This window comes from Grus americana, chromosome 4 (genome assembly GCF_028858705.1).
Source record: "Grus americana isolate bGruAme1 chromosome 4, bGruAme1.mat, whole genome shotgun sequence".
Lineage (NCBI taxonomy): Eukaryota > Metazoa > Chordata > Aves > Gruiformes > Gruidae > Grus > Grus americana.
In genome coordinates, this window is record NC_072855.1 from 7,697,692 (window position 1) to 7,712,330 (window position 14,639).

General features: G+C 42.7%; 1 protein-coding gene across 8 annotated transcripts in view; it reads right to left on the reverse strand.

Moving 5' to 3' along the window:
* CTBP1 (C-terminal binding protein 1) overlaps positions 1 to 14,639 on the reverse strand; it is a 249,104-nt gene that overhangs the window by 144,276 nt on the left and 90,189 nt on the right. The window contains exon 1 of one of the 8 annotated variants that reach the window (XM_054825640.1): positions 13,647 to 13,743. The exons of 5 other annotated variants lie outside the window; for them this stretch is intronic. In XM_054825640.1, the coding sequence (XP_054681615.1) occupies positions 13,647 to 13,653 (7 nt within the window). In that variant the 5' untranslated portion in view covers positions 13,654 to 13,743. Of the gene's footprint in view, positions 1 to 13,646; positions 13,744 to 14,639 lie in introns of those variants that run through there. 2 more of the 8 variants (XM_054825646.1, XM_054825642.1) reach the window with 2 other exon arrangements.

Below are 14,639 nucleotides of genomic sequence, written 5' to 3' on the forward strand. Positions count from 1 at the left end.
TGAGCTGAACCTCACCCAAGGTTAACTGCAACACCAAAGGCAGGCCATTTCCTTCTATTTCTTTATATGAAAAGAAAATATTACCAAAATACAAAGAAAGAAAGGAGGCTGCTATGGCAGCTCCTACAAGCACGTTACATTTCTGAGGCCTGCAGTATTCAAAGTCTGGGTAAGTAAACTTTAAAGGATATTGAAAGAAGTTATTATCCGACACTACAAGTTGAATCGTATATAAGATTTAACTGTAATACACAGAAAAGCAGCGGCACACCAGTGAGCACTTCATTAATTAAAAGCCAGAAAAGGAAGTTTGCTAAACGAAGCAAATGTTCTTATCACTCCTATCTATATTCATTAAAACTGACAGGAAACCAAATATCACCATCTGTCTACTTGCAATAAAGACACTAAAAACAGCTCCAGGGTAGAAGAATAATATAAAGTATAAAACTGCAGTTTTTCAAGTTTCGGTTTTAAATGGACAAGAGAGAAACTGATGTCAGACGGGGGAGAATAAAGGATGACGACGAGCTGATACACGGGACTGGAAAAGAAATCACATGTTTTAGAACATAAACTGAATCCCCTTCGAAATCTCACAAAACAAAGGACGAACCTAAAGTTTCCTCCATATTTCTCATGAAGACCAACGGGGCCGCAACAAGCCAAGTATAGCAACGGCAGCTCATTTGCCTATTTAGAAATAACTGCTACCAAAAACATTTGGAAAATTATATTACGCTACATAAACTGCAAAGTTTTAATGCTTGAGCACGTCCCAGGAAACACTTCTGTGGTTTTATTAAGTACTGATGCACTGGCTTTGTATTTACAAAAGAGAATTATCATTTTTTTTAATTATTCCTATATTTGGATTTTGCTCGCGAGGCAGTAACTCAATATAAAAGTTGAATAAGATTTGATGAAAGAAACAGGATCGCAGAGAGCTCTGAAAAAAATACCAGGGCTCACACCAGCGGTTGCAGAGGTCAACCGAAGGTCACCGATTTAAGGTTGTTTCCAGCGGTTGTACAATTCCTGCCTTCTAGTAATCGCCCTTTTTTGCGCTGCAGGAGAGAGGAAAGAAAAACCAAAGAGATGGTAATAAGATATTTAATGACAGAAATGAAAATAAACTACCGCGCACATTTTCAAGCAGCATAGCTCACGCTGTTAATTCTGCACCATACCCCGGCTGCATTTCGCATAGCAATGAAAAGCGCTTCCAGTTCCTCTCGATGCTGCATAAAATATTAGCTCTATAGTCACAGTTTTTAAGACTAAATAAGGTTAAAGTAATTTAAGGCTGAGAAAAACAGCAAAAGAAAAATTCGTTGTTAAAACTGCCACCGGGCTCCCAGCCCCGCGGCGTGCCCAGGTGCCGCAGCGCGTATGGCCGGGGCAGATCTCTGTGGTACCTATAGGAAACGTAAACGGGGTTGGGAGGGGAGGAGCGATGAAGTTAAAGACCAAATTAAAGGCTTATTGATTTTTATTATTATGTTCCTCTAGAACGGGACTTTGGTGGTGGTGTTTGTAGTTTAATTTTCTTTCCTAAGAACAATAATTCATACATCTAAAAAGGCTCTCATTAATATTCTATGAGAATGCTTTTTTAGATTCGATACAAGTACAACACGGCAATTACTATTCTTCTGTTAATACTTTAACAATACTAACAGACCCATTAACAGCTCAGCGCAAGTACGAGAGGCGTTTAAGAAACAGAAGTGTAGGACTATTCCTGTTTATTAAAGAAACCACAACAAAATTAGAGAAGGTAAAAAAGTCTGAGCGTAAAAAGTTCCTGTAAACTCATGTGCAAACGTGCCATCGGATTCCTCTTGGATTCCAAGGAATCTTCTTTTGAAATCAAGTCAATCTATGAGGATATAGGAAAAGTAAAAAATTTTAAGTGAAGGTTGAAATTAAAGGGTAAATTCTCTTTTATGTTAAATACATAACGTAGAGACACAGCACATCTATTATCGGTCCATGCCAATGAAATCACGGGAGGTAAATGTGGAGATATGTATCAGAAAATACAAAACCATCCATAAAAAAAAAAAATCCTCTCTGTGGTTTAAAAATGCATCCAGACTGAAGCTGGAGAATGTTTGTTTTTTCTAAGGGGGTTGTAGGATATCCTTAAAAACCCAGCAGAAACATTGTTGCAATGGGGGGAAAAAAAAAAAGGCAAAATGTTGACATGTTAGCTTCATGAAGCTTTTAATAAAAAAGCTGCCGAATAACAGTAACAGGCATATGCCAGATTATTATATTTCAAAATAATTTATTTTAGATACGCCTCGTGAGAGCTCCTGTTTTCCTACTGAGAGTAGGAACTGTGGAAACCGCATTTCACTTTATTTACTGATAGGAAGCGTACAAAGAGCCAGGCTCTTCAGGAGCACGGATAACCTCCGGACAAGGTAAATGTCTTCGGCAGAAAGAGCATAACCCACTGCCGTACTCCGCCTGTCCGCAGCTGCCACCGTAACAACGGGGTGTAAATCAAAGCAACTTGTACAGCATCTATTTGAGAAAAACCAGCCCCAGACTCAGGCTCCCGGGATTTGAGAGCGCCGGGCTGGGAAAAGCCGCCTGGGGAACTGCGACAGCATCGGTTTCCTCTAATCCTCTTAAAAAGGTAAATGAAGCTCAATCCTGAAACGCATGGTGTTTCTTAGTCCCCCCTGTTCTGAGATTGTGAGGCTGTTTCTGAATTTTTCTTTTCCTTTAATTACATGAAACTTTGCTCTCATGTGACATATACACAATGCTATCAATGCTGTTATAGTATGTTCATTTATCTACACATATATAAAAATATGAATTTATTAATGACCAGTCTGTATTTTTTTGATCTTGTACCTACCTTGTCTATGAGCTGAAACATTTCCTTTGCCTGGCCTTTACCTACAGATGAAGCTATCCTTTCTGTAAGGCCACCATAAAGGACCCATTTTTCTCCAGTTGTACCAAACCCCCTTGGCTCACAGGACTATGTACACCATGTTTAAATTCTAGATGCTTTTTGCCCTTTTGTACTCAAATGCATCACCACCTCTTCATCCCGATACACATAATAAAACTCAAATTTGTCAAGTTTGACACTAGCTTGTGATATGACTTATTTTGGTGAGCAGATCGTTGTGACACCTCCTCATCCACTGTAACACCTCCTCGTCGGTATTATTCTTGAATTCACTTTAGACAGTCAATAACAGTTTTCCATCCACCTTTGTAAAAACTCCCTAAAAATCTACTTTTAAGAAGTGAATGCTAAAGCAACAATATCCCAGTCACGACGCCTCCGTGTCTGTTATTTAAAGTACAGTACCATTACATCGGTGTGCCAGTAACGTAAAGCTCATCATGCTTTTGCTCTACAGTATTAAAAAACCTGACCCAAGAACAAGTCCATCCTAGGTGTACCTTTTAATCCACGCACAGACAACACAATTTATTACTATTTACATTGCTTTAAGTATTTCTGAGTTGCTATTTAGATGGCCTCGGTAGTAATGACTGCAGCAAGCTGGAACAGGTTTACCATAAAACAGAACTCAGGGTAGCACTAAAAATAAAACCAGGGTGTCTTGAAGCCTGGGAAAAGTACGGCAATGCTACAAGGGATTCAGTGCAAACCTGCAGAAGATAGTCCCTACATGTATGATACTTCTTCATTAATTTGAATGGACAGATATTTACAGACAGAGAATAATCCAGAGCTGCTACAGGTTTATTTGACACTCCCATCACTCCCATTCCCCTTTCCCGTCTCTCATGGTTGATTCTCCTGCCCTCTACCATCTTTCTTTCCTTGGACCAGGCTCAGGTCAACTATTTCTCCCCATCCTGGCTAAGCCCAACTTTTCCCCAGGCCCAAATGATGTGACAAAGGTGACGGTTCAAAACCCATCAGAGCAGGTCTCAGCGAGCTCCGGTGCGGGTGGCTTTGCTCTTGGGTGACAAGTCACACTTTTCCTGCCATTTCTTTACACTCTGCAGTAAATACAGCCCCTTTTTTCTTCTTCCCGGTCTATCCCATTATTTCTCTCTATTTTACGTACTATCCATTACTTTCCAGGGTTTTTTCCTCTTTTATCCTCCTATCGCTATCACGGTCTTTAAGAGAGAGATGAGGCTGTTAAATCCCGCACATCTGTCACCTCAGCATTATGATTAGAAAGGAGATTCTGAAAATCCTGGTACCACCACAAAACTGGTAAACGAAGAATTCTCACCTTAGATTTCATCATTTTATCAGTGTTCTTGTACCCTTCCCTAGATACCTGCTGCTGCATACCATCAGAGACAGGATAGTGAATTAGACACGCTCAATCTGAATCGGTACGGCTGTTCTTACAGATTTATTGCTAAAACAAGTGTTTCCGCCAGACCTAAGAAAATCAGCAAGAAATAAAGTTACAGACTCTTGCATTTTACTACAAGTAGCTTTGTGATGTGGAAGTCCCCGATTTCATCATCTACGCTCGTTAGACTACTATGCAAAGAGAGTTAATTCTGGTGACAATCGGCACATATGTAAAGTACTCAGATATTTTCCTTGATAGTGGTAGGAAACGTTAAGTGTAGGAAATTTAGCACAAAATATTTTGCACCTGCTGAGGAATATGGGTGAAAATGCTTTGAACACGATTTCATTAAGAGCATCGCCCTCATTAGCATAAGAAAGAAAAACAATTTGTCAGGAAACATCCACCATTTAAGATATTCCATGTTGTTTTCCACTGTTATTTTTCCCAGAAATACTGTGAATGGTTAGGTTTTGTGGTTTGGGCGGGGTGGGGGAGAAGGTTGTTGATGTTTTGGGAAAACCTACCAAAGCTTGCTTTGCTTGCCTCTGAGCCCCAGCTACAGCCAGAACTGAGGCCAGCTGTAGGGAAAACTGTCATTATTTGATCCATTAAATCATTAATTTAAAAACTTTTTTTTTTTTTAAAAAAGTATAACAACTTTAAAAAAAACCCCAAACTTTAAAAAAAAAAGCTTTGAAGGAGATAGCAGAAGGTTTCCTCAATGGCAAAGTCCAAGTCCCATTGGCAAAACCCTTCCAACCACATACCACCACCCTCGGGTTGCAGGTCCAAGTAAAACTCCACTCCTCCCCACCAGTCTCATCTTGCCAAACTGGGAGCAGGAGGGAAGCACCCAGGGGACCGGCATCCCAAGGACTCCGCCGCACGCTCGCACTGACACACATGGCAGCGGTCCCAGGAGACGGCTCCCACAGTTGGCTTTTATTAAGGAACACACACGCTTCTGCGCTCCAGTCAGCAATATTCAGGGGCTCTAGCACATGAACAATAACTCAGTAATCACATTTCCTTCTCCGTATCATAAAATAAACACAGTCTCTGAGATAGACTCTTTGGATTTAAGTCCTTTCGAAAGAATTTAGTAATGGGGGGGGTGGGTGGGGAATAAAACCACGAGTAAAGTGCATGGGTTCAAAATGTGCAGTAAATACTTTTGAAAGCAATGTTCTCATCTGGGAGTATTGCAACAGATGTTTATCATGAGCTACCGCAACAGTTAATCCCACTCCGAGCCAGATTAACTCTTTGCCATTGGAAACGAGGCTTTTTTCCGTGGGCAGCCTACAGCAAGCAAGGGGATGTGCCAGAACTGCTGACAACAAGTAGTTAACTGTATGAAGGGGGGGGGGGAACGACACCAAAAAACCATAAAGCCCAAATAAACCAATGTCTGGCCCAAAGGACTTAGATGAACAGGTGTATGTGTGGGTGGGAGCGGGGCGGGGGGGGAAATATAGAAAAAACATTTAAACAAAGCCTCCACTGACATTCTGGTCACTGAAGTGGGTACACACAAAATGAGCCAAACAACATTTCTGAACAATTCAGCAAATAATGGATATTTTCTTTTAATTTTGGAAAGGACAGGAAATAGGATTATTGATCTTGGGTTTCGAAGTGCTGTACCAATTTGTCACAGTAACAACTCAGAGGTTATTCTTTTTAAAGATGTTCTGAGTAAGAACGAAAATAGGAACGTACAAAACTACAATTAAAATATCGACCTTTCAAACAGCAATTCAACAGTTCGGAAACATGACAGTATTTCAAAATACTAAGAATTTTTAAAATGCAGCTTAGGTATCCATGCATCAAATGGTGGTAGCCTACTAGACTATTTTTCTCTTTCTTCTTTTTTTTTTTTAAATGGAGTAATTTAACAGCAGCTTTTTAATTTTTATGGAACTTGTTATAGTACCTATGTATGCAATCTGGTATTTACTCCTTAAAGACACAAATGCAAATCACAATTTAAAGCATCGTTATTTATAGCTGAAATCACCATTTCTTAACGGGTGCAAATCAGATCCCTGTTTGCAACCTTTCCCGAAGGCAAGTGAAGGGCTAGTAAGTCCCTGCCCAGAGCCATTCCACTGCTCCTAATTTCACAGGCATTTAATTTTGGGAAATCCTTGTGCATCCATCGGTCCCAGTGAGCAGGCCAAAAGAGCCAGGAGAAAGCCATCCCCCTTCGCCGTCCTAAGGAGATCCAGCAGAAGAGGTCAGGACACCACGTCCACAATGCGTCTACCCGAGCATCACCTACGGGACGTCCCACGTCCCCGGGAGCACGCAGCACCGTGGCTGCACCGGGAGCCGGGCAAAACTGCTGGGAAGCAGAGCTGGTTTGAGGATTTACAGCCTTGAGCAGCTTGCAAGGCTACACACAATTTTCATCTGAGGCAAACACCTTCCCCTTCATATTCTTCTGTTACCGCAGCTGGGAATAAGACTCACAAATTCTGGAAACTTTGGTCTAAACTTCCTTCCTGACTGAAGAAAATCTCAGCTTGTTGGTGGTGGGTTGTGTTGTGGGTTTTTTTAAACAGAGAGAAAAACAAATGCCAATCTGTCAAGTGTAAAGACAATCTAAAGAGGTTTTGTTTATCTAATTGCTAGGCAGAACAATAAATGAATAAAAAGCTGTAGGAAGTCCTTAGGACTCCGCAGTATTTCTGCTGGTAATGCAGAACAAGTTTCATTCTTGGTATTACTCCTAATCAACAAAAGCAATGGCAAACATTATCAGTCCTTTTATATTTGATGAAGAGATTGATGTTATTTATTCAAGAAAATCTTTATAAATATTCCCCCGATTCTACAAAGACCGATGGCCACAAAGCCACGCACTGGCAATAACTCTACCCAGCCCTTTCACCCCTACGGAAAGGCCACTGGAACGGCCACCCATTAGTCTGTTGAGTAAAATACAATTGTTTGCAGCTTGTTTTGGTTTTGTTGTTGTTCCCCCCCCACCCCAGATATCAAACGTCATAAGTGCTGAGGGGAAGGTTTTGTTTTCTAAATTTTTAGTATTGCAGAGAAAAATACTGACATTACATTCTGCAAATCTTGCCAAGAATGTCTTTTGTGTTCACAGCTTCGGTGCTGATGATAAATTCTGAACATTAACGGTGCAAAGTATGATTTAAATCAAAGCCTAAATCATAAATGTAAAAGTAATTTAAACTACTGAACTGTAAACCTCGATTTAAATAATTTCATTTTGCAAATACAGTTCTCCTAAAGAACTATTTGCTTTCAATGGTTGTTACTTCTCACTGAGTAGGTAAATAAACTACATGCATCTATTTAAATGATTATGAAGCCTAATATAGTCTAGATCTTTTATTTTCTACATTTTGTTAAGTAGACAATTTGCTAGGCAATTATTTTTTTAACTGTGATTCCTAAGTGCTTCAGAAATATTTAATAAGTCCTAAAGAACCTTTTATGATGATGATTATTCCCATTTTATAGAAGGATAACCCAAAGAAGAGATAATTAACTAGTTTGGACTCTTTCCTTCACCAGATTAAACCAGCTCTAGGATAATATGATTGATCTCCACTATGGCGACTACTTGTTGCCCATAATTTTTCACTCTGACCTCACAATCGTAATTTGCAAGTATCAGTAAGAGAACAATTAACAATAAAGCCTCAGGAGGCAGCGGCAAAGGCTGGACTAAATATCTGTGGGTTTGCTGGATGGTTTCACCAAGATGTAACACTTGGTATTATTTTTACTTCATCTTCTAAAATTCGGATGTAAAGGTAATACAGAGCACAGTCTGCTGCAGTTCTTCACAACAACACAGCTTGTTTTATGAACGGCCTCAATTGTTTTGCCATGAATAATGACGGCAAAAATAGGAGTGAGCATTTAGATTGATTCCACAGCCCAACCAAATCGTCACACCAGACTTTCCAAGTCGTACAAGCTCTAGTTTGCGTACTCATTTCTTAATATTGTGCCTCAAAATCTGCAGGATGTTGTGCCAACAGCACTTACTGTGAATGTTGCAGAACAATTTCCATGTACTGAATATTGCATATCCTGACATGTCAGCTAGGTTGAGACCTTACACATTACACAGCTTCTGCCCTGAGGAACAGTGCCAGATCGGAAGCGTTTACTAGTCCAGATAGGTTGCGTATGAAAAGTGAGAGGTACAGAATTATTTTTAAGGTTCTTCACAGTCTCTCACCATTGTGCCCATTTTTCACTGGTACTGAAACCTCCTTGTGCCCCAAGTTGGCCCACGATGGGAAACTGCATCCTTCATAAAGCATCTCCTGATCCTTCCCCCTGAGCCATCCCTTACCAAGGAGGAGCATCAATATCTCTCAAGCTACTCTGTCCTCCTGTAAACTTGCCTTTGCTGGGATGCTTACAAACACTTTACCAGTTAGACATTAATGACCACCTCTGAGCAGTGCCAGGAGGGGTGAGAGGCAGAACACCAAGTGCTGGAAGAAAATGAAACAATAAAAAACACAGTGGTCCGTGACGAGACAAATTTGGTAGGCGTAGCCATATGAAATGCCAGCTCTTCCCTTCCGCCTGACGCCCCAGCCATCGTTAAGGGGGTGACCACTAATAGGTATGTAGAGGAGGGTCTCGAGGAGACAGCCCATCGCTTTGATGATGAACCCCACAACCTGCAAGGTCCAGCTGGATTCACCCATCTCATTGCAACTCAACTTCAGCTTCAGGAAATAAAGTCCTGTTCTCTCCAAAACAAATTATCATCGCGTGTGCCAGACGCCAAATCCCGCCACGTCAGCATGCCACGCGTGCCACCCTTTTTGCCTACGCAATAGCTCAGGAATTAGGGGCACGAGGAGAGATCGCAGGGAGCGAGAACGGGATGAACCAGTTACGGGTCAGGGACCTTGCTGCACCTAAGCAAGTCATTCTCCTAAAATGAAAGCGAAAGAAGGTTTTACACTGAAAAATATTTGCATTTCCTGCACAATATGTATGCAGTGAATAATTTCACTCCCCTGGTTGCCCGTCCCCCGCGCAGGCTCCAGTCCATCCTGCCCTGCCATGACAGTTTAGACACGATGCTGCTGGTTTGTGAAGCGAGCGGGCTCCGATGGGAACGCCGGCCCCGAAAGGCAGATGTTGTGTAAATTCATATTTCATAAACACAGTTAATTGTGACAAGAGGGCTATAAAAATCCTTGTACCGCTTAAATTATTTCTCCACTTAGAGCAACTCTACCACCAGAAAATATTACCCATTGCACTTTGTACTGAACTGGCAGTGCTCGGCGATAACATTACGGCTCAATTAAATAACAGATATAAAAATCACAGATCTTTAAAAACTACAAATTAATTTTTCTGCTGTCACTCAAAATAACCATTTAAAAACAAACATGCCATGCAATTGTCATTATAAGTTTTCCAATCTAACAATGCATGTGTTTAAATATGAAAATTATACTTCTGAAATAAACATTGCTGCTATCAAGGAACAGTGCTACAATAAGTTGCATCACTATTAAACAGAAACTACCACCTTAAAGAAGTCACTAATCCCTCACGCTTCACCGAGGAAATATTCTCTCTCCATCCAACAAGGTCATGATAAAGGGGAAAAAACAAACAAACAAACAAACCAGCAACAAAACAACTAAAAGATACCTGCTAAAACTTTGATCTTTGATTCAGACGCATAGGTAAGTAAAAGATAGGTAATTCAGAGAATATTTTTAAATAAAATCGTGATTTATGCATTTACTGATGCTGATCCTCCAGTAATCTATGGATAGCAAATTCATTGTATCCATGTGAATCTTCTTGCATATACTGGAGTCTAAATTGTTGTGCTGGTTTTGGCTGGGATGGGGTTAATTTTCTTCACAGTAGCTGGTACGGGGCTGTGTTTGGGATTTGTGCTGAAAACAGCATTGATGACACAGGGATGTTCTCGTTACTGCACAGTACTTGGCTCGTTACTTACACAGAGCCAAGGGCTGTTCTGCTCCTCACCCCACCCCACCAGCGAGTAGCTGGGGGTGCACAAGGAGTTGGGAGGGGACACAGCCGGGACAGCTGACCCCAAGGACCAAAGGGATATTCCATACCATATGATGTCATGCTCAGCATGTAAAGCTGGGGGAAGAAGGAGGAAGGGAGGGACATTCAGAGTGGTGGCGTTTGTGTTCCCAAGTCGCCGTTACGCATGATGGAGCCCTGCTTTCCTGGAGATGGCTGAACACCTGCCTGCCCATGGGAAGTGGGGAATGAATTCCTTGTCTTGCTTTGCTTGTGTGCGCGGCTTTTGCTTTACCTATTAAACTGTCTTTATCTCTACCCACGACTTTTCTCACTTTTAGTCTTCTGATTCTCCTTCCCATCCCACCGGAGTGGGAGTGAGTAAGCGCCTGCATGGTGCTTAGCTGCCGACTGGGGTTAAATCATGACAACTGTTATCCAACTCATACAATTAGGGAAGAAAAAAAACCCCAAACCCACAGCTAATTGAGTTTTACTTTTCCTAGTCTGATTTTTTTTATGGTTTTTTTTTTAGAAAAAATATTTATTAGGAGTTTATTAGCTACTTACACTTGAAAAGATTTTTTTAGTAACATGCATTCCCTTTAGATAATAGTCTATACTTATTAACATTTACTAATATAAGTAGAAGAGTAAGAAACAATATGTTTTTTTCAGCTCTGTGGGGCCACTGGATCTGTATGTGGTACCAGATAAGCGATGTGGTATTGCGTGAAAGGGAAAGGAGAGACTTCATCTGCTCCCTCTCACCTGTCTGGGTGAGAAAACAAGCAGGAGGCATGGAGGGGTAATTCAGTTCTGCAGTGCTCACGTCATCTCTCATATTCCTGTTACCACCACAAGCAGGCAACGCCTGCCAGCCTGGCTGCGCTCTGTTTACACACCATTAGAAATCAAAATTTGCTATTTTTGCTAAAGAAGTCTCAGTAGCTGTCACCTAGGAATAGATGTTATTTTGTCTGTTTTCTCAGGATGCTCTGGAAAAGTTGTTGTAAGAAAATTAGGCATGCCATTGCATAACAAAACCAAAATACAATAGAAAATGTACACATGGGTATTTCTACTTTTAAACAGTAGTTACTGAACTGTAGCTGGCTTCATTTTAAAAGTATATATCGCTTGTATAAATAGTATTTATTTCATAATTAAACATACTTTATAGCTATGTACATTTCTCATATACTAAAGTATTCACAGTCATTTGAATCTGAATACAATAATACTCTGTTAAATTCAATTTAAACCCCCTAGATATGTATCATTTTAGACAATCTAAGAGATTTGGGTAGGTAATCATAAAACTGCAGGTATGCAGGTTTTTTTTCTAGGAGCTGACAAATCACCGGTGGTGCAACAGGTGCCGTTTCCATGCATCGTTATTCTTTACAAAAAGGACGACGCTGGCACAGTCCCTCTCGGCGGTCAGGCTGCCCCTGCACCCATGGGTGCACAGGCGAGAGGCGAGGACCCGCGAAGCTGCTTCCCACAGCCCTGAGGCGCAGAGGCCGCTCCTGCTCGGCGAGGCCAGAGTGAAAATCTTCCCTGACCCCCCAGAAAAGCCTTTACTGCTGCCTCCGGCTTCAGGTTAGCAACAACAACAACAACAGGTAGTTTTTAGGCCTAGGAATAGGCCTGGCCCCACAAGCATCCTTCTGCCTCTACGACGCACAACAAGGGGTTAACAGCATCAGGTGTACATCACGCTGACTTCACTGACAGCACCACTGATTTTCACTCAAATTCATATATAGGGCACCTTAAAGGTTCAGCGGCAATTTTATTTGAAAGAAACATTCAGGCACTGATTTTTAACCGGCTCAAATAATTTTTTTTGTATCTAAAATTTCCCCTGTTCACTTATATCACAGAACTGATCATGCAAATGCGCTACAATTTCAAGTACTACCTCCAGCTGGGGATGCTACGCAGTATATTTAATTTTCTAGCTAACTACTAGATGGCACAGAAAGCACACAACCCAATCATAACTGCAACGTTACTCAGGGGAAATGCCACAGAGAAAAGTTGCAAAATCTGTCAGAAAATTTTTCTGTCTTAAGACATAGAACAATCAGAAATAACTTTTGCCGTGAAAACCACCAGGAAACTCAAAAACTTTAAAAGGTGGGTGCAGTTTTAGTATGAGATGAAATATACAGAAGAAATACAATAAATACAGTTGACTGTAAAACATCTCACGAAAGAGATGAGATTAGATATATCTCAAAATAATACAGTGCCAAATCTGTCCCTGAACCACGTAACAGATTTACAAGACAAGATAAAAATGGAGGCTATTTAACTTCATATTTGTTATTTTAAATCTAAACCAAACAAAATATAGTCAGACACCAACACATAATCACATCCATTTCCAATTAGCTTAACATCAGACTGAAGGGGAAACAGCAACTTAATATATAGCAGAATCCAGAGAAATAACTTATGGGAAGGATCCAGGATTTTCACCAGGGATCTAACAACGGCCCGAGCCAATTCCGATTTACTCTCTGCAATTCAACGCACGCAAACCTCAATTTTAAAACTAGAGAAACCCGCTGCGCAAACTCCGCGTTCAGAAAGTTAATTTTAGCCCATCGCCACCCAAACCTGCGAAGCATCAGCAAAACAGGCAGAAGGCTACGCAGCACCTAGAAACCTCCTCCGGTTTCTCTGGGCGCTAGCAGTGAAACCCAACGCAGGGTTCTACCGGGCAGCGGTGATAACTACAGGAATTTTAAATTAAAAAAATAATCGAGTCGAGCTGTGGCGGTGGCATCTCATATTTTAAGCCCGTCCCGGTGGCGCTGGCTGGGCAAACTTCTGCTGAACAAGGGCCTTTGTGCCCCCCCGCAGGGACACGCACACCCGGCCCTTCCACCCACGCACAAAGAACCCCTTCTCCTCCCCCCCCCCCAAAAAAAAAAAAAAAACAAAACCCAACAAAACCCACCCCGCGGAGAGGAACGGAGGGGTGCGAAGGCAGCAGAGCGGGGCCGCCGGCCGCTGCCCTCCCCCGCCGCGGCGCAGGACGCGGCGCTCCCCGGCTGCCCCCCCCCCCCCGGCCCCACCGCACCGCTGCGCGCTGGCGCAGCCCGGGAGCGCAGGCACCCCGCCCAACGCGCCGCCGGAGGGGGAAATAAAATAATTATTAAATAATAACATAAATCAATCGATTCGGCCTCAGGACGGGGAGTAGGGGCGGGGCGGGGGTACCGCCCCCCCCGCCCGCCGCACCCGGGTAGGGACGGGGACCCATCCACCCACCTTGCATCCCCGCCGCCGGCTCCCCACCGGAATATGCCGCCGCCGCTGCTGCTGCTGAAAATACGGGGCAGGCGGGCGCGACCAATCGGGGCGGAGAGCCGCCCGCCCGCAGCCAATGGCGGCCGCCCGCCCCCGGCCCGCCGCCAACCCCAGCGCAGCTCATTACGCGGCCGGCGGCGGGGGGGGGGAGCGGAGCGGAGCGGGGCGCAGGGCCGCTGCCACCGCGGAGGTGGGAACGTGCGGCGGGAGGCGGCCGGGGGTCGGGACCCCAGCCCCGCTCCGCCCGCTTCTCCCCCTTTTTTTTTCCTCTTTTTGCTCTTTTTTGCTCTTTTCATCCTCCCCCTTTTTCCCTCCCCTTTTCTCTCTCCCCCCCTCCCTTTTTTCTGGCCCTTTTTCCTTGTGGAGAGGATCTTTTCCCAGATTTTTTTTTGCATAGCCCCTGCCCCAATGTACATCATACAGACCAAAAACTTTGGGTTCTCCTCAGGCAACCCGTTCCGCTAAGCGTGAAAGGGCACCCCTGCGTAAATCAACCCTGATTGCTACCAGCACCAGACACTCCTATTTTAGAGCATCCAGAAAGATGAGGGGATGAAAAACCCCACAATTTTACTCCAGCTAAAACCTAAAAGTCCGTTCAGCCCCTGGTTTTTAATAACACAAACTCAGTGCGTGACTAGAACAGGCTTCCGAGGTGCCGAACCCAGCCTATAAAAACACCAAAATGAAACCAGCAGGTGTTTCGACCACACGACTCGAGCACGCAAAGCTGTATGCTGTATCGCTACTGGCAAATCATGAGCAAAGTAAGCTCTTAAGTCCAAAAATTTTAGAAAAAAATATCTGCTTTACAAAAAAAAAAAATATTGAATGCATAGTCTTTAAATAAAATTGAAAGTCATTAATATTTGTTCATAAAAATAAACTTTTCAATCAACAAAGCTCATGCCTGCTGTATATTACAGCAGAAAACTAACAACTGTAGAAGAGGGG